The sequence below is a fragment of the Haemaphysalis longicornis genome, unplaced genomic scaffold (assembly GCF_048455015.1).
Source record: "Haemaphysalis longicornis isolate Haplotype H1 unplaced genomic scaffold, Haemaphysalis longicornis Haplotype H1 scaffold_12, whole genome shotgun sequence".
NCBI lineage: Eukaryota > Metazoa > Arthropoda > Arachnida > Ixodida > Ixodidae > Haemaphysalis > Haemaphysalis longicornis.
The window spans coordinates 79031908-79055805 of record NW_027526225.1 but is presented as its reverse complement, the minus strand read 5'-3'; the positions used below and the strand labels follow the sequence as shown (position 1 = coordinate 79055805).

General features: G+C 46.3%; 1 protein-coding gene across 1 annotated transcript in view; it reads left to right on the top strand.

The window, feature by feature from the left end:
- Positions 1 to 22701, top strand: part of LOC144162840 (WD repeat-containing protein 36) — a 31027-nt gene extending 8326 nt beyond the window's left edge. The window contains exons 7-20 of the mRNA XM_077693533.1: positions 586 to 761; positions 1563 to 1683; positions 2463 to 2612; positions 4204 to 4352; positions 4980 to 5094; positions 8891 to 9056; positions 11165 to 11273; positions 11513 to 11592; positions 13628 to 13839; positions 15176 to 15318; positions 16367 to 16480; positions 20176 to 20260; positions 21268 to 21458; positions 22492 to 22701. Of these exons, the coding sequence (XP_077549659.1) occupies positions 586 to 761; positions 1563 to 1683; positions 2463 to 2612; positions 4204 to 4352; positions 4980 to 5094; positions 8891 to 9056; positions 11165 to 11273; positions 11513 to 11592; positions 13628 to 13839; positions 15176 to 15318; positions 16367 to 16480; positions 20176 to 20260; positions 21268 to 21458; positions 22492 to 22641 (1961 nt within the window). The 3' untranslated portion in view covers positions 22642 to 22701. The remainder of the gene's footprint in view (positions 1 to 585; positions 762 to 1562; positions 1684 to 2462; positions 2613 to 4203; positions 4353 to 4979; positions 5095 to 8890; positions 9057 to 11164; positions 11274 to 11512; positions 11593 to 13627; positions 13840 to 15175; positions 15319 to 16366; positions 16481 to 20175; positions 20261 to 21267; positions 21459 to 22491) is intronic.
- The last annotated feature ends 1197 nt before the right edge of the window (positions 22702 to 23898 follow it).

The following is a 23898-nucleotide window of genomic DNA, read 5'->3' as shown; positions in this document are numbered from 1 at the left end:
ACCTACCCTGTTGGTGTCGGTGTGTCTACTCATTCTTTCATTGTTACCATCGAAGGGAATTTTGCCCGTTGAAAATTAGAACAGCGGCCCAGCCGGCAGAAAGCATTATACGGTATATATTTAGTTCTAATTTCACTGGGGTCGCATCTCATTAGTGACCTGAAATATTTGTTTCATATCGTGACCTCCTGTGAAATCCTGGTTTTCACAATCTTCAGTTTTGGGCGTTGCAAGCCATTTCACACGAGGGAAACGTCTACACTCCTTGATAGATGCAACTTGCACAGGGTCATCCTGACTGCCAAATGACTGAGTGCAGGGCTTTTTGTCAAAGTCGTAGTGATCTGGCGTTGTAACAAAATCTGGCCTCTTCTTTCAGGTGACGTCATGGGTGTTCATAAATGATGCTTTGCACATTGTAGGGAACCAGAATAGTGTTTTTGTGCTAGTATCTTTCCAATGCATTGCTTTGAAGGCCTCTCCCTACAAGGAAACAACTACAAACCTTGTGCTTGAGTGTCAACGGCCCCTCATTGCAATCGTGCCGAGCCCGTCTGCTTATGCGTGGACTTTCGTGGTTCGCAGATGGTCACTCGCACATGGCGACCGGCAGCCACGTCGGCCACGTGGCGGTCTGGGACCTGGAGAAGCGTGCCCTGCACAGCCAGCTGCTGGACGCCCACCGGTCAGCGGTCACGGGCTTGAGCTTTCTGCCGGACGAGCCCCTCCTCCTCACCTCCTCGCCCGACAACTCACTCAAGGTGCAGCACCCCTGGGGCCCGGACTAATATAAGGGGGAACATGGGTGTTTGGGACCGAAAAATTGCCAAAAAAAGCACTTCTTTAGGCATCACTTTTCTCTTTATTTGTACAGTTTTTTCCTCAGGAAATTCCGTACTTCAAACAGTACCCGGTACTTATAAAAGGTGTGGAGGCCCGATATCAACAACAAAATTACAATTTTTTGATAATTCTTCACTTCTTCGCCACAAGTGATATCGCAGTGATACGAAATTCTCGAGAGGTACGCCCCAGCATGTAGTGCATCTAGGAAGATCATTTCTTTTGCACTGTAAAGCTGAATCTTTAAACCATCCAATAAGGGAAGCAGATTTTGCATTTTGTGTTTCAGTAGTTGTTTAATTAGCGTTATTTTGAATAAGCAGGAGCACTTCAAACCTAGAAGTTAGAATTGCTGTAATCTTGCATGTGATTGCAAAAAAAAAAAAAAAAAACTGGTCCTTATATTTTTATTTCCACAACTACAGGTATTGGGAATTATCTTGGGAACTAATTGACTGACTCAAAATATAAAGGCATATTTGAAATCAGTGGGTGGTAAGCACCAACACTGACAAGTTTCACAGAGTTTACTTAAAAATTAAAAAGATTTTTTATGAGCAGTGTCCCCCGCCCCCCTTTACTGTAGACAGAAGCTGCATAGTTGCCGTAGCATTAGAGATGAATGTGTACTTGGAAGAAGAGATGTAAATTGAAGCTTGTATGCCTATATACCCATCATGGCCTTGTACAAAGACACTCGATGGTGGTTCCATTTTCAGATGTGGATCTTCGACCAATCGGATGGCGGTGGACGCCTGTTGAAGTTGCAGCAGGGACACAGCGGTGCCCCCTGTCGTGTCCGCTTCCACGGCGCCGCAGGGACCAACATTCTGAGTGCGGGTGGGTGAGAAGACAAAGTTGTCTGGCTACTTGCGTCGTGCCTGTTCGAAGCCAGTCAGACAATTTGCTACATTATGAACTGAGAAAGAACCTCTTTTTCCGTGTCATGTACATTCGGGATCAATCACTGTGTATTAATTTGCAGTCCAAACTTGTTTCTCTCCTCAGGACTAATCGCAGCGCGAAAGACGGGACAGACGGAAGAATAACCGCAGGACAAGCACTGACTCTCACCTGACTTCATTGCAACTTTGACACGTGTGATGTTGTTTGCCATCGGTATAAATGTTTGTGGCGTGCTTTCAATGAAATCAGTCGAAAGTCGGCACCTGTCCTGTGGTTATTCTTCTGTCTGTCCCGTCTTTCGCGCCCTGATTAGTCTTGAACACCTACCAACTCGCCCAACTTGCAACTGTCCTTGTTCCCTGCATCCACTTTTCTTGTTTTGTCCAGATTTTAGAGACAAGCAACTGTCAGATATTGTTGGTCGTTTCTCAGTAATAGTCCTTGTTCTGTCGTTGACGGTCATTTTGCATCATAGTGGCAAGGAGTGTTCGGAACTCCACATCTGATTCACAAACTCGCGCAATGCTGATTTAACAGACGTTAGTTGTTGTGGTATGCAACATGTGTAGTGTCTGCTTGGGCCAGTGCTTTGTTTGGACTGCGGGAAAACATTCGGGCTACAGAGGATGAGGCGGACCAGTACATGCCCTGCTTGCTTGCTTGTTTGCCACACTTTAATAAACTTCTTTGATTTGACTCGACTTGTGATGCAGGTTTAGACAGCACACTGCGCTCTTTCTCGACCCTTGGCGAGAACCTCAACAAGAGCCTGGGCCAGGCGTCCTTCGATCGCAAGAAGGCCAAGAAGCTCGGCATACTCAAGGACCCCGGCAAGATGCCGCCCATCTGCGAGTTCACCTCAGGTGGGAACTCTGCTGAGTTCGATGAACGGGAATTGTGTGCGGAAAGCTGTGTTGTTGAGCAAGTTGGGACTTGGCTAAACAAGACGTAACTGCGCGGAAAAGTTGGCGAAGGCTTACACAAAGTACACAGGGCAGTGCTTGTCCCGTGCGTTTTGTGTAGGTCTTTGCCAACTTTTTGTTGTAGTTCTGTCTTGTTGGTACACAGGAGACTAATCTTGTTAAAATAGGCTGGCTGCACTGTTGCATATTTTGGTGCACCAATGTTATTGCAATGCATGCTGGAATTTGGCCTCGCTGTCTTTGCTCATCAGCCTCTCAAAGAAAAAATTCCTGTACCCCTTACAGTAGAGGTTGATTGATTGTAGGGTTTAACGCGCCGACGCAACGCAGGCGATGAGGTGTGCCGTAGTGGAGGGCTCCGGATTAATTTTGACCACCTGGGGATCTTTAACGTGCGCTGAAATCTCGTACACACGGGCGTTTTTGCTTTTCGCCTCCATCAGAAAAGCGGCCGCCGCAGCCGGGAATCGAACCCGCGACCTCGTGCTCAGCAGCACAACGCCTTAGCCACTGAGCCACCGCGGCGGGTTTACAATAGAGGTTAAAAGCTGAAGTTGACACAGGGCAGCAATCCGCAACAGCAATTGAGTGCCTAGCAAGCGGACAACTGGAGTATGTTGGCAGTTCGTCTTTGCAGTTATGTCTAAGTGCTGCAATGGAAGTTACTAGGCATGTAAGGAAGCAAAACCCAGTATATGTGAAGTGCAAACATTGCTCAAAGTGCTCAAGGCATTTATGTGGATTCCGGCATTTCGAGGAAATGGGCACTGAACTGTGAGAAATCAGCGAGGACTGTATGAGAAAAAAATAAATTAGTGCAGCTTGCAGTGGAGGTGCAAGGCTGGAGAAACAGTGGATCTGAGGGTCGACCTGGCTTCTTTTGGTTTTGCAAAGTTTTGCTAGGTTTTGTTAGGTTTTGCGATGTTCTTAGCAGGCCAGGCGAAGTGTTAAGAGTTGCGGCCAAGTTTAGCTGGATTTTACAAGGCCGTTCCGGACGGTCCCCCTCACTGACAGTGGATCCCAGGAAGCAAGAAGCTAGGTTGACCCCCAGCTCGGCATTTTCCCCAGCCTTGCACCGCTAGTAAAAGCTGTGCCAAGTTTTTTTGTGTGTTAGTGGCCCAAGAAAGACTATCACCTTTAAAATGGTGCAGTAAGGGGTGCGCATATGCATATGCCCCTCCAAGCAGGCGCGAAAGCTGGCTTCACTGTTATAACACCCTATCTGCGGTAGTGCACTCTTTACAGGTAGCACAGTTTTTTTCTTGGTATTTTTTTTTGCTAACACCAGCAATCGCCTTACATTATGCTGCTTAAAGAGCAGTACAATTGCGCCTTGGCCAAGTGCATGATTTACTTGTAATTCCTGAGTGGTTAGGGGGATAGACGGTAACATCACCATACTGTAAGCTTCTGACATATCCCTTTTACTGCTGTTGTTTGGGACTAGTATTCGAGTGAGAACAAAAGCCAGTGCATGAGCACGTAGTAGACTCCACATCTCCTTCGTCTTCTCCCCTCCCCCTCCACCCAGAGACGACCCGAGAGAAGGAGTGGGACGGCATAGCGGCCTGCCACCGGGGGGTCAAGAGGGTCACGACCTGGTCCTACGACCGCTGCTGCATGGGGAAGCACCAGTTACTGCACAAACGCTTTGAGGGCATGCGAGGCGTCTCTGCACTGGTGAGTGTTGCCTCAGTCTGGTTAGACTGACTGAAATGTGCTGCTCAGAGCTGCGGCAAAAAGATTTTCTGAGACATCTTGCAGCGGCACCACACGTCACCATTCATCAGAACGCAGCTTTCGTTTGAGCATGTATAACGAGCGTTAACGTTTCCGAGTGAGTAAAATGCATGACAGGTTCATTCAAGGGGCCCAGTATTTAGTTGCTTGCTGGAGCCCAGCATTTCCTTGCAAACTTCAAGAAGTTTCACCCAAGAGCCCCACGAGCCCAGCCTCAAACCCTCCTCACACAACAGCTTCATGACAAGTTTTGGGACAGGTTTTATGACAGGTTTCATGAGGGGTTCAGTTATAAGTGAGTGAAATGCATGGCGCAGTTTAACACAAGAAGTTCACGCCAGTTTTTTTTTCTTTATAATGTTCTAACGACGTGATATTTGATGGTTCTGACATCACGGCATGTATGTGTTCATCTCCCGACTTGTTGCGGCCAGCTTACTGGGACAAAAGTCTTTTCTATTTGGCGCAGTGTTTTTCAGTTGTTGTGACTGTCATTGTTTAACTGCATGCGGGGGGTGCATTGATTTTCTTTTCTTATTCTTTTGCTTCTGCTTCTTCTTTTTCCAGTGTGTGTCCCTCAGTGCATGCGGGAACTTTGTGACCATCGGCTACAGCTCGGGCCACGTGGACCGCTTCAACATCCAGTCAGGAATCCACCGCATGACCTACGGCAAGGAGCTCGGTGAGAAAGTGGCAGACGGATATTTCGCCCCAGTGTCATGGTGCTTATTTGTGACTTCTGAAGAGAAAATGAAGAGAAATTGGGGATCTATCCACAGGCAATACCCCTGTTAGACTGGCATCTCAAACCCCCTAGAAGTACCATGTTCATTCGATTATAAGGCGGTCACAATTATAAGGGGAGGGTGCACTTTGGAGTTCAAAAAATCACCATATATATACACATGCCCACATACGCACGGACACGCTGAGCTTTGAATATAAGGCGGGGTATGACTTTGAGACTACGGATTTTGGAAAAAAAAAACCTCGCCTTATATTCGAATAAATACGGTATACCTTCTAAGTGGCTCAGTTTTAGTTTCAGTTTATTGTTGTGACTGAAGTGAAGAATGTATAACTGGAAATAAATGCTTGGTAGCTAACGCTTTGGGCTGCCAAGCCTGAGGACACGAGTTTGATCCCGGCTGTGCTGACTTTTTCTGGTGGGAGCAGAAAGTAGAAAACAGCCGTGTTTCGAGATTTTGGCACACGTCAAAGATCCCCAGGTGGCCTGAATTGTAGTAGAACTTCGTTACAAGAGACACTCAAGGGACCCGGGAAACATGTCTCTTGTAACCCAGGTCTCTTGTGTGCAGTGCTGCTACCATGGCAAGCATAAGAGAATCAACCAAACCGTCTTCATTTGAATGTCCCTTATGACCTGGTGTCTCTTGTAACGGTGTCTCTTGTAATGAGGTTTCACTGTAATTTGTACTACCCCCAATAACACGCCTCACAACCCGGGAATTTCCTGAGTGCACAGAACCCCGGAATTCGAATTTTTTGTAACTGAATTTCGTCTTTGTTGAGGAGAGGAAACAAACTGTGGAAGTGTTAAAGTGAAACGTTTTTGGGGGTTGAACTGTCTCACTGGTTCTGACATGTTCATTCTAATGGGCATGGTCACATAGTAAAGTTCATTGCAGTGCCCTGGTTGCAGTTGCAGTATTCGTGTGGTTAGGTAGTGAAACTGTGGGATATTTGCTCAAACTGTTTCGAGATTGAATGCTAGACTGTGAAATAGTATGTGTGGAAGGTTGATTGTGGAAGAATGGGGCAGAGGCTTACTTACCCAGTAATGCCGAATATGCAGACATTTTGAAAGGAGGTAAAGAGGAGTTCGCAGCCATCGTGTCTCTCTAGGCAATATGCGAATACTCGATTCCGGAACCACTAAGTACTGATTATGACGTGTTTTGCTGCAAAAAGCTGGGCTGTTTTTGTCGCAGGGAAATAATTCGCGGACTGATGCGTGTCTGGTTGGGGCCAAGTGTTGGTAAAGCGTTTAATGTGAGCCTACATCTTGCAGAGAGGCAGAGATTGGTAATGTTTAGTTTAACAGATACTCGTGCCGTCCTCGGGCTCGACCTCGTTAAAGCCTTCGATAATGTCAAACATTCGGCCATCCTAGAGAATCTCAACAGCCTGGGGATCAGAAGGAGGGTGTACAACTACATTCGCAACTTCCTCACCGATCGAACAGCAACTATCACTATTGGCGGACTTAAATCAGACAAAATTCACCTAGGCAGTAGGGGAACCCCTCAGGGTTCGGTTCTTTCCCCCTTCCCTTTCAACGTGGCAATGATCGGTCTGCCCAATCTCCTCAATAGCATAGAAGAGCTCCAGCATAGTCTTTACGCCGACGATGTAACACTGTGGGTGTGCGGCGGTAGTGATGGTCACATTGAGTACACTCTCCAGCAAGCCATAAACACAGTCGAAAAATACGTTATACCCCGGGGCCTCAGCTGCTCACCCGAAAAATCAGAGCTTCTTATCTACCGTCCCACCAGTAGAGGGAGGAAATCTACTTCCACTCCCCCTTCAATCCAACTTTTTGCCGCCAGTTCGCACCGCATTCCCATCGTCTCGAGTATTCGCGTTCTTGGGCTTCGAATACAAGCGAATGGACACAATTCCGAATCGTTGCTAGCGCTCGAAAAAGTTGTGCACCAAACAACCAGGCTAATATCCTGGATAGCTGGTCGCAACCACGGAATGAAAGAAGCCAACCTCCTATGCCTCGTGCAGGCCTTTGTAATAAGTCGGGTGACGTACGCCACTCCGTACCTCCGGCTACAGCGGGCAGAGTCAATTAAAATAGACGCTCTCCTGAGATTTGAGGCAATTAAAATAGACGCGATTTGAGGCCCTGGGCCTGACAAATAGTCTGGACGAACTGATCGAGGCTCAACGGCTAGGGCAACTCGTACGGCTGACCTACAGCACAACGGGGCGCCACATACTCGACTCGCTGGGTATAGCTCACCCCCGCAGTGCGCCTACTAGTGTCGCGATCCCGTCAACAATACAGGAAAATATTCAAGTCTCTCCGCTCCCGCGTAATATGCATCCTACACATAACAGGGAGCGGCGAGAGGCCAGAGCCCGTGCCCTGCAAAGACCCTTTGCGAAAGTCGAGAACGTTGCTTATGCGGACGCGGCTGATTACGCTGGTCGCGAGGCAATGGCCATAGCGGTGGTCAACAATCAGGGCAACACCATCGCCTCCTGCTCTATCCGAGCGAGAGACTCGGTGGTTGGAGAAGAGGTAGCCATTGCTTTAGCCATGGTTGCCTCCACAAAAATCAAGACAATCATCAGCGACTCTAAATCAGCAATTCTAAATTTCTCACGAGGACACATATCAAGGGAGGCGTCCGCAATCCTCATTTCTGGTCTCCACCTCGAAAACCGGATAGGCAAGATACACTTAATTTGGACCCCTGCCCACTCCGGCCTTGCAGGGAACGAGTCTGCGCACGAAGCCGCTCGAGGCTTTACCGACCGAGCGGACGGCCCTCCCGATGCGGAACTCGTCAGGAACAGGCTGTTATGGTACAGTGATATCATCGGTCATTACCGTTTAGGCCGGGCCCGCTTCCCACCCGCGCACCCATCCCTCAGTAATTGGCATTCGGTGGTCTGGCGACTGCTACAGACCCACTCGTACCCAAATCCCCTAGTGTATAGCTATTGCTACCCAGGGCGCTATTCCCCCCAGTGTCATAGATGTCAGGAACGAGCGGCCCTGGTGCACATGCTATGGCAGTGTCCGCAGGCGATCACAAATGGCCGCACAATCACTAACAGTGAGCAGTGGGAGACCGTGCTGCTCAGCTCCAGCCCGGAAGATCAACTCTGGGCCGTCCAGCTGGCTGAGGACGCTGCCAGAGCCCAAGGGCTCACGGCCGACGACTAAGCTACACAGCTGGCAAATTGAATAAAGTTTACTCTCTCTCTCTCTGGGTTAGTTGGTTTTCCATGGTATGTAGGCAAAAAACAGCGTGTTCAATGAAACAAAAAGTGGAGGACAAGCACACACACCCATTGAACCTGCCAACTGTTTTGACAAAAAGAGGGTTGTACTTGACCTCACTCCCGAGTGAGTCATACTTGTTACATAACTGGCTGTAGTGAAATCACAGAATGTTCTACTCTAGCTGCCTATTTCCCACAAGCCTAAAAAACCACTTTAGATTTTCAGGAGTGGAGTTGTGTGTTTGATAAGTGGGTCAGTAATGCTTGCGCGTCTTTTGCGCAAGTAGATATGGCAGTCGCGATTGAGTTGCTTGATAGGGCAAGTGTGACGTTTTAATGAATATGATAGCAGCTGTTTGCCAAGTGGAAGTCACGAAAAATGGCAGAGGAGTCGAGGCTCTCTTGTTCGCCTTGCACTTTACCGATTCACACTCCGAATGGAAGTTGTGGAAAGTGACAGCGAAGTGGACGCCCTCTCGCATGCTCTGCAGCGCATGACGGTGCGGTGCGGGGTGTCGCCTCGGACGCCCTCAACCAGGTGGTGGTGACCGGAGGGGCGGACAGCCACCTGCGGTTCTGGGCGTTCCGTGACGGTCGGCGGTTGGCGCAACTTGCGCTGAGCGCTCCTGTGGCCAAGGTTTGCCTTCACCGGGAAAGGTCTGCATTACGCACTTTGTTGCTTTGCTCACTCAGTGATGTGTACTGCCGCTACTTTGACAACTGACACATTTAATAATCTTTTGAAAATGGTTGGTAACTATAAAAACAGCACCAGTAGTACTATCAATCTTTTTTACAATAGTCAGTTATCGATAGAATTACCAGTACCCACCACGGTGGATCATGGCTAAGGCATGCATTGCGCTGCTGATCCCAAGGATGTTAGTTTATTTATTTGTTTATTTTCAATACTGCCAGTCTCTTCCTGAGACCATAGCAGCTGGGCTTGCAGATTTTACATACGCATAGTCTACACAAACAGCAGAAACAAGCAGCAAGAAAAAAAAAAGAAAAAAAACAGCAATCTTAAATGTGGATGGTCTTCAAAGTACACAAAAGCAAAAATATGAATTTCTTTTTCACTACAGTTATATATAAATATATAAAAAATAATAACAAACGATAAACACATTGAAAACGAAATATTTCGAAATCCACGTTTGTAGCCACAAATACATACAAACACACATTTTGGACCTTAGTAACGCTTGTAGAACCAGAGTGTTACATGAAATTGGATAAAACACTACAAATAACAGCACACCTCTAGCGACTTTTCCCACTCAAACGGTTCAACGGGAGGTTGTAATGCATCTGAGGATGAAGGCATGGTGTGCTAAGATATTGTATTTTCTATCTTTGAGTTACATCGGCGGCTGTTTTTCTGTTGAGGGCAGAAAGTGAAAACGCCTGCGTGTTGGAGATTTTGGCGCTCGTTAAAGGTTCCCAGGTGGTCAAAATCAATTCGGAGCCCTCCACTACGGCACACCTTGTAGTCCAGGGGTAGGCTTCAGCATGTAAAACATTAAAAAATTAAATATAAGTATAGTAGTTAATTAATCGCTGACTATAATAGAACTGTATTGTACGTACCAGTGAGGGATAGTCCTCCAGCATCCCAGCTGGCAAGCCACGTGTGACAGGAAGAAGGTGCACCACGCACCGCTTGCAAGAGAGCTAGCACGCACATGACTGCACTGCTGGCGAAGTTGGCCACCCCCACAAACCAGGCTAGACCATGTGTGCAAGCAAGCCACGGGGGCCGGAAAGATACCCAAAATTGATGATAGTGTATCAATTACTATTTCTTTTTCACCATCAGTAGTTCACTTCCAAGTCAGCCATCAGTGGCACTATCAGTCGCTAGGGGTGGGAGATTAATCAGTTAATCATCCGATTAAACGATTAATGCTTTAGTTGCGATTAATTTTTACCGGGTTATTCAATTGAAGTCATGTGAGCAAACAGAAACAAGAGTGCCAGATTGAAATTGTGCACAAGTGTATGGATGATTGTATTCGTGTTTGAATATCGTATTTTCGCGCGTATAACCCGCACCAAAAATGCGAAAATTGCAGTGGCAAAGTAGGGGTGCGGGTAATGCGCGGTTTTTCCTTTAGCGCAGCTTCATGGCAATGCGCGTTGTACCGTGAAGCTCCTACGCAGTAACACTGACTAAGCCTTCCTTGGCAGCGATTCCATAGCAACAGTGAGGACTGCATCTCAAGTGATAGCTCTAGCGAGAGCAGTGACACTGAGTGAATTGTGACTTTCGCCTTGCAGTCAGTATACTTGCTAAATATACACTTTTTCTCTCTACATAGTATGCGGTGCGTTCGTTGCTTGAGCAGTAGCGTTGGTGCAGCCTTTCCTATATCAAATGTGCGGGCAATACGCGAGGATTTTTTTTTTTTTCTTTTCCAGCGGGCTAAATGTGGGGGTGCGGATTATATGCAGGGGCGGGTTATATGCACGAAAATACGCTATACAGTTTGCTGAAGTTGGTGCCTTGCCATTTCTGCTGCTGTTTTTGTAAAACATTTTGGGATCTCTAAGGCTTTTAAAGCTCCGGAAACCGGCTAAAAATATGGTCAAATTCTGAAGCCTGGTAAATTCACGGAGCACTAGCTTCCAAAACTTTCTGGCCTACTGCTCCTATTGCACAAAAGTGCACCGGGAGTTCGTGTACAGCACGATCCTCTTTACTTGGCTGCCACTGTTACCCCTTCACATGCGAGACCTTGTCCTTGTTGCTATCCTTGCAGCGGGATGCTGGCGGTCGCCTCGGACGACTTTTCCATTTGTGTGGTGGACGTGGAGCTGAGGAGGGTGGTGCGAGCGTTTGCCAGCTACTACAGCCAAGTCACCGACATGGTAATGCATGGAAACCAGTCTTTTTATCAATTACCCAGTGCTAATCGAGCAGGGGAGATGGTAAAACGAAAAAAAGAAAAGTATTTGGGAAGTAGCTCAAACTAATTTACCAGTAATGCCATGCCAAGGGAGCACGATAACTTGAAGCAATAGCCATAAATGTGGCCACTGTGTCTGGAGCCCCAAGTTTGCCCAAGTTGGATGCTTCCCACTGTTCTCATGTATTCGCTTGCTTGCAGGCATTTAGCCCCGACGCTCGCTGGCTGGTGACTTCGTCGATGGACAAGCTGGTTCGAACATGGGACCTGCCGTCAGGCTGGTGAGTGTTTGTCTCACAAGAGTGCAGAAGGGGCCTGGGGGTTGTAGCTTTGGATTTCAAAAGGTTCCCTCGAGGAATATTTTCATGAAGTTGGTTTCGGACGGCTGTGTACAGTTTATAAATGAGTAATATACGTGTGCTTTTGGAGTGAATTCTTTTTCTTGTTGGGTAAGAGCCAGCTGTGCAAATCACTTGGACGGTGTTAAAAGGACAAGCAAATGATTTTTGTGAAGTGCATGTCGTCTTGCTCATATGAAAGCCAGCGTTTTATATACTGGGGTAACCACAAGGAATGTCCCAATAAACAGGCTGAAATCATTTTAATTTGGTTTTAAGCTTTCTGAAATCTGAAAGATGACACCATGTAGCATCTAAATGTGACACTAGCTTACGTGTCCAAACAACTCCGTCGATTTCGACGCGTGATTAATAAACCGCATGAAGTACGTAATAGGAAAGTTCACACATTACTGTTGTTTTAGCCGGGGAGCAGTTTTTAAACACCTCTTTTCATCTCGCATGCAGTTAAAAGTGTGTTGCCTGACGTCTCACCGTCATGGTAGCCAGCATTCCTTTTGGCGGGACATGTATGGCTGATAGATCTAAAAAATTCTGATTTCAAAAGTTCTAGGGCACCATCAGCAAAACCGTTTCGGGATAAGGCATTTTAAGTGATGCCCTTTTATCTGTGAGAGAGAAAATATACCCGCCAAAAATCGGTTGTCTGTCCCTTTAAGGTGTCGTACGTTAATCACTGCTTTGAAATTTTTTGGTTCTGGTGGGGCAGGCAGTCAGTAACATACAAGCATGGCCAAGAAGAGTGCACCGAATTGCTTTTCACAACACTGCTTTGCACTCATTTAGCTTTGCATGGGAGCACTTTGGGGTAAAATATTAAGCATGAATCAGTTTTAACCCTGAATCATGCTTTTTTTTCATTATCCCGGAGCTGTAAGCAGCAACCTGGACTTCTTGCTAAAGTAGCACCAACCCTGACCCTGTCACTGCCCGAACATGGCACGGCAGATTGACAGAAATACTTAATCTGTTTTGTGCACGTGGATGGGTTGCAGCTGCGGTATCTGCCAAACCAGAATGAATATTTATGTGTGCGTTTCTTTTCATTAAATTTCAGTTGGAAGTCAGCGCTTGTTTGTCGTCTCCGTCTCGTCCTTGGTCTTTTTTTGCGCTGTGTTGCTAAAAGAAATACTACTTCTAGAATACTACCACACAGGGAAGTGGCACTTAATTGGAGGATGTGCCTTTGCATTTTGCACTAACTAGCCCTAACTAAGAAGACTCTCCTTGCTCCATAGCCAGAGGACGTGCGAAGTAGGGTACGTGACAGGTGAACTACATGGGTGACAGGATAGGTTGCGTGGAATGGAGAAGGAAACAGATGAAGGCCATGAAAAGAACTACTTGATGGTGCGCGTTTTGGCGATGATGATGATCATGATTCTGGTGGTGATGCTACTTAGAGAAACAACGCCAAGAACAATACAACAGGAAGAAACGACAAGCACTGCACTGAGAAGCCAACTGAGTTTTATTTCGATGAACAACAAATACATACTAGAGTGGAAACTAAGAAAGAAGGAAAATTCTAACAAAAACAGACAAAAAGGAAGTTGATTGTGGAAATGAAAGTAGCGACCTGTAACGCCTCGATCATGATTTTAAGTATTTTATCTCCCTTTCAAACAACCTGGTAGAGGGTGTGCTCACGCACCTATCCTGCATTATGTGGATAACGAATGCCTCGTGTATCTCCCTCATGCGCTGCTGACGATACCGCTTCAAGACGATGGTGTTATCAAATGCTGGCGGGCAGAGCTGGCATTGTTCTTTGCAATTAGTGGTGATGATGATGGCGATGACAACAAACACGTGAGGAGGAGGGCAGACCTGGTTCCTTGCATGCGCGCTCTCTTCACGGTTTGGTGGGATGTGATGAAGTCGTGACGATGGTGCTGGTGATGACAATTACAACTTCAGAGGTGACCAAGCTCTCCCCCACCCCATGTGCACACAGCCTGGTGGACTGCTTCGAGGTTCCCTCGCCTGTGACGAGCCTGGACGTGTCTCCGACGGGTGAATTCCTGGCTACGGCCCACGCGGGTGACCTGGGCGTGTTTCTGTGGGCCAACGCTACGCTCTACTCACACGTGACGCTGCGGCCCCTGCCCGCCGACTACGTGCTCCAGCTCGCCGAGATGCCGGCCACCGTTGTCGATGACGGAGAGGGTAGGTGGTCTTTTCTTCCCCCATTCTTTTTTTACCCACCAGGCACAACACTTTATTCCTCCGACCGATCCTGTCTTGCGATGCCCTAGTCCATTCTTTGCCCCAAATTTCCTGATTTCATCCCTCTGAAGTGTCAGTGGCCTTCCTCTGCTTAGTTGGAAGAACATCGGAGCAGCCTTCGTCCTGCATTGGCTACAACCAGGCTGATCATGATGATGATCATGGAGATGGCAACCCTTTGTATATCATTTCACACTGTCATTATGATAATATCCTTGTCCCTATTGTACTGTCATTTTTGTTGAATCTTCCAGCTTACCTCCTCCTTTCCACACTCCTGTTGTCGCTGTGCCCAATTCCAGCTGTGGGCTGGTCCTCACTACCACCGTCGCGGATACGATGATGTATCCGCAGATGCCTGATAATTAAGGCTGAGGAGCACAGCTGCTGCGGATGCCTAGTGCCCGCAGAAAATCATCCAATGAGCCTAGTAACGTTATCATGTTTAAAAAAGCAAACAAACAAAAAAGAAGACAAAGGAAGCTCACACTAATGCGCAAGACTTCAAAGTAGCGAAGCTGTACTCAACCTTAACGACCATCGTGAAGATTTAAGTCTGCGATTGCAACCAATTTGCTTCTTCTTCGCTGCCGCAATGACCTTCACTTCGTAATTGTTGCTAAAGTGTAAGCTTCTTTCATTTTTTTTTAAAGGGATAATCATTGGACATCACCTTGGAGGGGCGTACGCTAGGGTGTGTCTTACTCGTTCCGAGCAAATGTCGCCACGATTATGGCAAACGCTGGAGCCTTTCTTGTTCCGAGCAAGTGTTGCCACGATTACGGCGTACTCTGGAGATATTTTTTTGGCCAATCTTGGCCAACCTTGCTAAGTGGGTGTGCCTGGCTTGACAAACGTGCGCCGGGAACAGTGAGTGGTCATCGCGAGGCACACACACACACGAGTGCTAGGCATTTTCTTGGTAATGTTAACTGCCTGGCAGTCGCCACGAGGCCCATGTTCATGTGCGCGCTCGGCAATTTCTTGGTATTTTTAACTGCGGACACGAAAAATTATGATTGCTAAACAGGTTCGCTTGTTAAAACAAACTACAAGAGCCAACACTCCAGTTTTGGCTACCTTCCTATGAGTCGGTCAGACTGAACATCCCCAAATGAATGAGATCCGTGCTGAGCATATACATTTTGGGCACTCACTCCATCGCGCATGTTGTTGTACGTATGCACCATGCTTGCACAAAGACTTCTGCCTTGGTGGATGACCTGCTGTGTGACCAGCCATTGACCTGACCTCTGACCCGGCTTTTGTCCCGCAGATGCTGAGGCCATCTTGGATGATGAGGAGATCATGGACCTTGGTGCGTACGAGTCACCCGAGCAGATCGCTCCTGACCTGATCACCCTGTCCAAGCTGCCCTATTCGCGCTGGCAGAATCTTCTCAACATTGAAGTCGTCAAGGTGAGACGAGTGTGAGCGTGTTGCCGTTGTATGATGATGCTGTGTGTGAACAGAGCTGGGTTTTATCTCACGTTTAGAGCCAGAAGGTGCATTTTGAAATCTTTTGTGTTTTTTGCTGGGAACTTTGCTACCCTTGATGCCGAAGCGAGTTTGAAAGAGCCCGAATGGTGTATTTTGAAATCTTTTGTGTTGTTTACTTTGTTAGCCTTGATGCCGAAGCAAGTTTGAAAGAACTTGCAGTGGCATCTTTAGTGTTTGCACATGCACAGTACTACTGCAGGAGCAGGTACCAACTATTAATTAATTTATTCATTCATATTTCATTAACTAAACCTGATGTGTGTGTGTGTACAAGAAATGGGTGATTTTCAACACATTGTGGTTTGTTTTGCGTGCCGCAAACTGTTGCTGACTTCTGATTGATTTGTGTCCAGTTATCTCTTCTGCTGGTAATAAATTCAGTTTAAATAAGCACAATAAATGAATAAAATAAATAAATAAACACAAATAAATTAATTGCGCGAATAGCTTCAAAGCATAGAGGTTAGTCGTTTTTATGCCAAAAAAACTGAAGGCTCTCGTAATTGCTTCAATAGAACATAAATTGAAGGCAATCTGATTCAGTAGTTGAAGCGGAAAGGCACAGGCATTGCTTTTAGGTACTTGTTCGATGCAAAATGACTTTAGCATGTCAGTGTTTTATAAAGTGGACTGTCTGTATAACTTCTTGATTCAGAAGCCGAAATGCCTGGCATTGAATAGAGGCTGCTGAACACGAAAAAAAAAAAAAAAATGCCTTGAAAGTTTTTCCCGCAAATTTTTCTTTTTGTTGTGGTTGATAACTGTTGAAGCCCAAAAAAAGGGGGCCAACTTTACGGGAGCAAAGTAACCGCAGCCCGCATGCTTTGAACAAGTGTTTCGCTGTTTGATAAATATATCACGCAAAGTGTGCTTGCCATTCTGTTTCAAGAAGGTCATAGTACGCCATTTCCAGAATTACTTTTCTCGCTTTGCCCGTATCTGACTGCGCGTGTTATTTTGTGCTCAGCAAAGGAACAAGCCGAAAGAGCCACCAAGTGCGCCCAAGGCTGCACCCTTCTTCCTGCCTACAACAGTGGGCCTGGACCCGCAGTTCGTCAAGCTTGACGATAAGGAGAATGTGGTAAGCGGGCAAAAATTATCTGTATTAATTAACGTCATTAATTATACAGTACAATATTATTAAAGATTATTAGCTAAATTATTATTTAAGACAATTGTTAATCAATTAAGTAATTAATGCTGTTGGTGTGCTACTGAGTAAAGTGATAGGAAGAGGGGGGCAGTTGGGTGTTGCTGCCTTAATGCAGCACACCAGTACTACTTTTAGTTACTGGCACTAGTTAAAGGGACACTGAAGTGATTTGTAAACAATGCGGGATTACGAGCGCAAATTGTAGTCCGGAGTCCTTAGGCCCTGTTTCGACCACTCTGAGCGCGTTTACGCGAATTTATTTAGTAGAAAAATCAATTCGAAAATGCTGTCCTCCTCTCTGCACTCTCGCCCATTTTCTTTGGCATTTTCGTGTGACGTCAGCAGGAGAGGAGCTGGAAATTGGCTGCGCTACTGCACGGCTCGCCGACCTTCCGCGACCGAGTCAGTCGGCCCACCGTTTAGTCCGCCGGCCGCCGACGGGTCATGGCAATTCGCTCGATCAGTTGAAACTAAGCCACAACACGTTTGTGAATGGAAGAATGTGCTTTTCTTTACTTCGTTAGTTTGTACTGTGTATCTAGCTCCAAGTCAAGGTCGCTTCACACAAGTGCTGCACAAGCGCACATGCGACGCTTCGCTGACTGGTATGCCAGAAGGAAAATATAAGGCCTCTTGAAAGGGTAGAAGAGTCAGCCAAGTCAATATAGGTACTAAGGAAATAAAATCAACTGATATTTTTACCGGACAGCGTAAACTAGGGTGCAGGAAGCACTTTTTTGCGCTGGGCGAACAAGCACAGCGGTCAGCAGCACGACTACGCATCTGCGAACGCTTTTCCATCTAAGAAATGCAATTGCTAGTCGTGAGCTATTGTGGAAACTCGGGGGACGCTTACTGCACGAGCGCACTACAACAAATAGTCACCTAAGCTGCTTGAAATGCCAAAACTAAATAAAAGTGTAAACTGGTTATACATAATATACATTATATTTCTACTGTTGGCAGCGCTTTCACCCGTGGCTCTGTGGTTTGGAGCGTTAGGTTTATCATCGCAAGTGTTTTTGCCCGTCACAAGTTCGAATCCCCGCGGGTACAATCTTTTTTTTTTTTTTTTTATGTAACTTTTTCGTTTTTCGCCGATGTTTTCCATACTGAGTTCACCTTTTTTTGGGCCGCAACCTTCACTGCTTCACGAACTAGTCCGCAGAACTCGCGCAGCCTGGCACTGGCGCGCTAGCGAGTTCTCGTTGGCGTGCTGTTGCCATAAGCACCGACTGCTTGCGGGCAGTGGGCACAGGCCATAATCAGCAGACCCTTGGCCTGGTGCGAACACGCTTTTTACGGTACAGGCATGAGTGAGGCAAGCTCCAAATATGGGGGAAAAGCGCATGACATTTGGGCGTCTGCGGGTACGCGGAGGGCGTTCAGGCACTGCGTAGGCCTCGGCTAGTGAATGCTACGATTCCAAGCCGTCCTGGGAGGCTTATCTTATGCATTTTACAGCCGACAACATGGCAGAAGCGCGGTACTACGATTACTGGAATATTGAGAATGCCCATCCAACGACGCCATCGGATGTCGAACATGTTGTTTTACAGAACCGAAACTGAACCGAAACTTGTTTGATTGCTAACCTTGGGCATCGTCCAATCACGGTGCCCCCTCCTCCCAACGTCACACCTTAGTTGGTGCGGCCGCCGCAAACCGCGCATGGTAGTTTTTCTTCTTCCGCGCTTTGTAAAATAATTACCGATTTGTCAGCCGTATAAACGATGAAAAGTGAGCTAATTTGAGCCAGTCTACGCAGTGCAAGCAAAAACGGGAGCTTGACAAATTCACTTCAGTGTCCAACCCGCCGCGGTGGCTCAGTGGCTAAGGCGTTGCGCTGCTGAGCACGAGGTCGCGGGTTCGATTCCCGGCCGCGGCGGCCGCTTTTCTGATGGAGGCGAAAAGCAAAAACGCCCGTGTGTACGAGATTTCGGCGCACGATAAAGATCCCCAGGTGGTCAAAATTAATCCGGAGCCCTCCACTACGGCGCGCCTCATCGCCTGCGTTGCGTCGGCGCGTTAAACCCCACAATCAATCACTTCAGTGTCCCTTTGAACGTAAGGTTGTTAGTGAATCCCATGAGCACTTTAGATTAAGCTTAAGACCACCTGACTAGCATTCAAGTTTTATTACAGTCGAACCCCGCTACAACGAACGCCGCTTCAACGAAATTTCCGCTTCAACGAAATATTTCCAATTCCCCGTCAGCTAGCCATAGAAGTCAATGCAACAAAGTCCTCGCCACAACGAACCATTTGTCAGGCTTGCTTTCGCTTCAACGAAATTTTCGATGATTTGGGCTGGGTTTGAACAATTATTTTACAACAAAATAAGCATAGCGCCAGCTATCTGTAACTTTTTATACATTCAGGACGCTTAGTTTCACCGAAAATGCGCGTTGCGACCACACCGCCACCCAAAACAAAACAAAAAATAACTCATAGGCGCACGCCATTGCTTGATGGTGATAACGATGTGGCTGGCCGTCTTTACACGAGGCCCGCTTCGCCAAGGCGGAGCCCCAGAGCTACAGCCAATCCGTATCCAGTTGAAACGGTTGAAATTGCATGAATGTGCTCCGCTGCTGGCGCGGTGCCGTCATGTATGCGTTGTGAGCAGCTGTCCTTGCCGTTTTCCTTCTACCATTCTTCATAGCCAAGAGCGAAAATCATGTTTGCGCGTTTGGTCTTGAAGCGCAGTCATCCTATCTTAGTCGCGAGCGCGCGGTCCTGTTAAATGCAAGCGCGCGCGTCTTGCCTGCCAAGGTCAGTAGCTGCCGTGCCCTGTTAGAGGATAAGATAACGGCACTGCTCCTGCCACAAGCGAGAGGGGGGCTTCCCACGGCCTAGCAGCTATCTGCAAGTAATCAGCTCGGTGGACACGCCTTGTTGTACAGCGATACGTTTTTGCGCCTGCATATCTTCAGCCCCCTCCGTAACGCGTTCTTTGGGTGGTGAAAAAACAGATAACCATTGGTATGTTTGTTATCCGAATAAACATGAGTTATTGCGCGTCACTCCTTTTTCTAAACATTGTATTATGCTGCCAATGTTGCGGAAACGCACAGGGCTATTTTTCTGGCCTTTCCGTGGTGTGTTGGGGCAGATTTCGCCTCAACGAATTTTCGCTTCAACGAAATTTTTCGCACGTCCCGTCAATTTCGTTGTAGCGGGATTCGACTGTAGTGCCATTCAGTAATTATTGGTGATCACCAGAACTTTCTTGTTGAAACTGTTTCGGCAGCACTAGTGGAGACGTCACTGACCACACGACTTGCAGTAGCACATAAATTTGTTAGTTCTATTGAGGTAACAGTGCTCTGGAGATTAAGAGGGCGATTTCCACCACATTTTTAAGGCATAAAGAATTTGAAGCATCTTTGGCACTTTTGCTGCCCACTCATTACAGCAATTTAAAAAAAACTTAAGCTTGTTGTTTATTCAACAAGCAGCATTTCAAATTGCAGGTTAGCTAATAGGTGGAAGCATTGTTTCCTAAGCACACTGCTTCTACCAATGACTTGATTTTGCATTTGCTTTGCTTCATTTTCTATTTATGTTTGTTGTGCGTTTAATGGACATGCCTTTCACGATTCTTTCTGCTTTTTTTGCAGGCGCCGTCAAAAATCACATCGTTTGAGCATTTCCAGCTGTCTGCATTTGCAAAGCTATTGAACTCATGCACCAAGACCAACAACTGTGAGTGTTTTTCCAGATTTTTTTCCCCTCTTTTTCTTTGCTTAATCTTTATTGTACATAGTGTCGCGTTTAAGCCTTGTTGCATTATCTAGCCTGTGCATTGGAGCTGCAGTGGGGTTTGTATCGTGTCATTGTATAGGCAAGTTTGCACTACTGTTCTTTTACAAGCAGAGAGCCTTTCTGTGTGTTGTGGTAGCTGTGTTGTAAAAAGAAAAAAAAAAGAAAGTTCTTTGAAGGTATACCAGCGGGAAGAAAAAACTGGCCGCGAATTTGTATTCTTAGCTTTTCAAAAATGACGAGACACCTTCCGACAAAAACTGATATTAAGTGTTGTGTAGAACTAATGTCAATAGATTTTGTAATTGCCATGGTTGAAAAGGTAAAAGAAAACCATGAACCTAGAACACAGCACCATGTACGGTTTATCTGGTTCAATAGAATAATAAGGTATGGAATAAACTGAAGCCGCTGCGTGGCCTTTTGTGTTGTAGCATGGTCTGTTGGCCTTACTCTGACCATATTAATGTTACATTTTTTTTGCCTGTTGATGCCCCTTCATAAGCATTTGAAAACCTTCAGGTTAAGTGTCTCTAAACTAAACACGTGAGTTTTTTTGGGAATTTCTGCAGCCAAGCATCTTTTCGTGTGTTCGCCATTCTTTTATTTCAATTTTCCACTCTAAAAGTAGCGTACCTTTGCGAAAGAAGCAGTGCAGTTGCATTTGTTTTCTGCTTCCAAGTCATACTGGTGTGTTTTGGTAAATGCTAGGTGATTAGCGTATTTGCGCGTGTGGACTAGTTCTTTAATATTTTTTTAATAGTGGTTACATGAAAGCACGTTTCAGCCAAACTGGTTAATGCAAGCTAGCACGTTTTAAAGATTACAGCAAATTAGAGAGCAAGCTGGTAACTTCCAGTTCCAGTCATGGACTGCGTTGTGAGCATGCATTTTGTTTCACTGCATCTTATTCTTGTATAATTGTTCCCCTCCTCGTTGCCCTTTTGAAGATGGCCCTGTCTTTGAGCGGCTCAAAGAACTGGGTCCGTCGAGTGTCGACTTCGAGATCCGTGGCCTTTCGCCTGAGGCTGGCGGTGGATCTGCAGAAGTCCTCCTCAACTTCCTCAAGGCGGTACGATGGGGCCTGCAGACACGGCGGGACTTTGAGCTCGTCCAATCTTATCTTGGGCTGTTCTTAAAGGTGAGAAGCGCTTAACTGGACTGTTCAGTTGGCGTGCCGAGATGGCCGAGTAGGATCGAAAAGTTGAGGGGTAATTTTCGGAGAGTTAAAACGTTCTTAGGAACAAGCTGCTAGCTCTTCTGTTTGAGCAGTGCTGTAAAGCAAGCTCCCTGAAGAAGAAAGTGCATGACAGCTGCATCTTACCGGTACTCACCTGTGGGGCAGAAACTTGGAGGCTCATTAAAAGAGTTCAGCTTAAATTGAGGGCGACTCAGTGAACAATGGAACGGAAGATGATGGGGGTAACATTGAGGGACAAGAAGTGAGCGGAGTGGGTCAGGGAACAAACGCGTGTTAAGGACATATTAGTAGAAATTAAGAAGAATGGACGTGGGCAGGGCATGTAATGTGAAGGCAAAATAACCGTTGGTCATTAAGGGTAACAGAGTGGATACCTACAGAAGGCAAGCGTGGCAGGGGGTGGCAGGAAGTTAGATTGGCAGATGAGATCTATAAGTTTGCAGGGATAAATTGGTCGCAGTTAACGCACCGGAATAATTGGAGATCTATGGGAGAGGCCTTTGCCCTGCAGTGGGTGTAGATAGGCTGGTGATGGATGGATCGTGATGGTAAAAGCAAGGGGACTCTGGTGAAAATCAGAGGAAGGACTTCAAATTGATTTTTTTTTTGTTGTATCCAAAATTAATGACTCTACGTGCTCCAATTAACAGTGGAGACTACATATGACTAACCCCCAAAACGTGCCATGATTGGTTCGATATATCTGACAGCTAAACCTGCATATAACGAGTGTATATGATAGTAATGATAGCTTCACTCGCTGCGTTTGAAGTTGTGCGTTGAGACGTATAAGGCACACTCCACCCTACCTTTGAATTGAGACTGGATTTAAAAAACTGCACACGGCTAACCTTTTTTCACGGGGTGCACAAAAGAAGAACCACTATAGAGATTGTTATTGTGCAACACGGTGTGTGTGTGAGCGAACTCAAAGACTGAGCTCCACAACTGACCCGTCTCTCGCCTGTTTCAGATTCACGCGGACACGCTGGCTTCGGAAGACGCGTTCCAAGAGGAGCTGGTGTCCATTGCGGACATCCAGCAGAGCTCCTGGACGGACCTGGAAGTGGCGTTCAACCAGTCCCTCTGCATTGTCAACTACCTGAGAAGTGCTGTTCTCTGAACGGCTGAAACGGGCGGGCTGGTGGGCTTTCACTGTAAATACATGCGCATCATCTTGCCAGCCTGTGAGTCACTCCTTTTAGCAAGGCATGCTTGTTTGAGGCCTACATACAGCGGGCCTTTTCATCATTTCCTGGATTCACAAATGGAAACAAATAACGGTAAAAATGTTGTCAATTGTGCTCCGAGATAGCCTCGGTTCGTTCTCATAATCACAGTTGTGGTAGGGCCAATCTGACTGGTGCGCAAAGTTTTTTGTTATTCCCAAAACATTGATTATGACTTCTGAATGGTATGCAATGTTTCTGAGCTGTTGATTACATCAGCTTGCAAGTTTCTTTGGAGCGCTTATTGAAAATTACATAGCTACAACTGCTGAAATTCTGTCTTTTTACGCCGAGGAATCAACAAAACTAAAGTAGAGAGTCCATTGCTTCTGTAACAAGGTGTATTCACAGGTGCTGCAGCGACGTTCTAGCTTAGCCAACATTCCAGTTTCCAACATTCCAGTTCCAGCGTAAAAACGGCACAGATCTTCGGGAACAAGTTGACGATCTTCATGAGACTGGCATGAGCCGTCTTTTCACTACAAAAACAAACAAAAAGTATTGCCTCCAGAGAGCCATGTTAAGGTTTAGGGACCTCATTTTGTTACCTTTGTGTCTGCGGAGGTAAGTGTTTTTTATAAATTTTATAATCAATACTGATGCACAGATGCCGTTTCCATATGCTGAAGATGTACTAGGTTGTTGCAGTGCGAACCAAATTTGTTTTCTCAGATGTGATACCTTTCATATAAAGCTCTTTGAAATGGCAGTAAGCAGTTAAAAGATATGGCAGACGTTTGAGCATAAGCGCGAAGTTTAGGTGATGCAACGCCACGTTTGGTTATTTTTAATTGATGTGTCCTCATTGGGTCCAGAACTACAAGGTGGGATTCTTTTTTTTTTTTTTAATCCTGAACGGGAAGTGCTCAAGGATGCAGCCACACTAAGAATTAAGGGGGCACATAAGTCTTTGGGACCAAAAAAATTGCCCGAAAAAGCATTTTTTAGGTATCAATTTTTTTCTTAGTTTGCACAGTTTTTCCTCCTAAAAGTTGGTACTTCACCAGTACCAGGTACTTACAAAAGGTGAAAAAAAATTATAATTTTTCTAATTTCCTCCTTTTTCACCACAAGCGATATTGCAGCGATGGGAAATTCTCGAGGTACGTCCCAGCATGTCGAGCAGCTAGAAAGATACATAATTTCTTTTA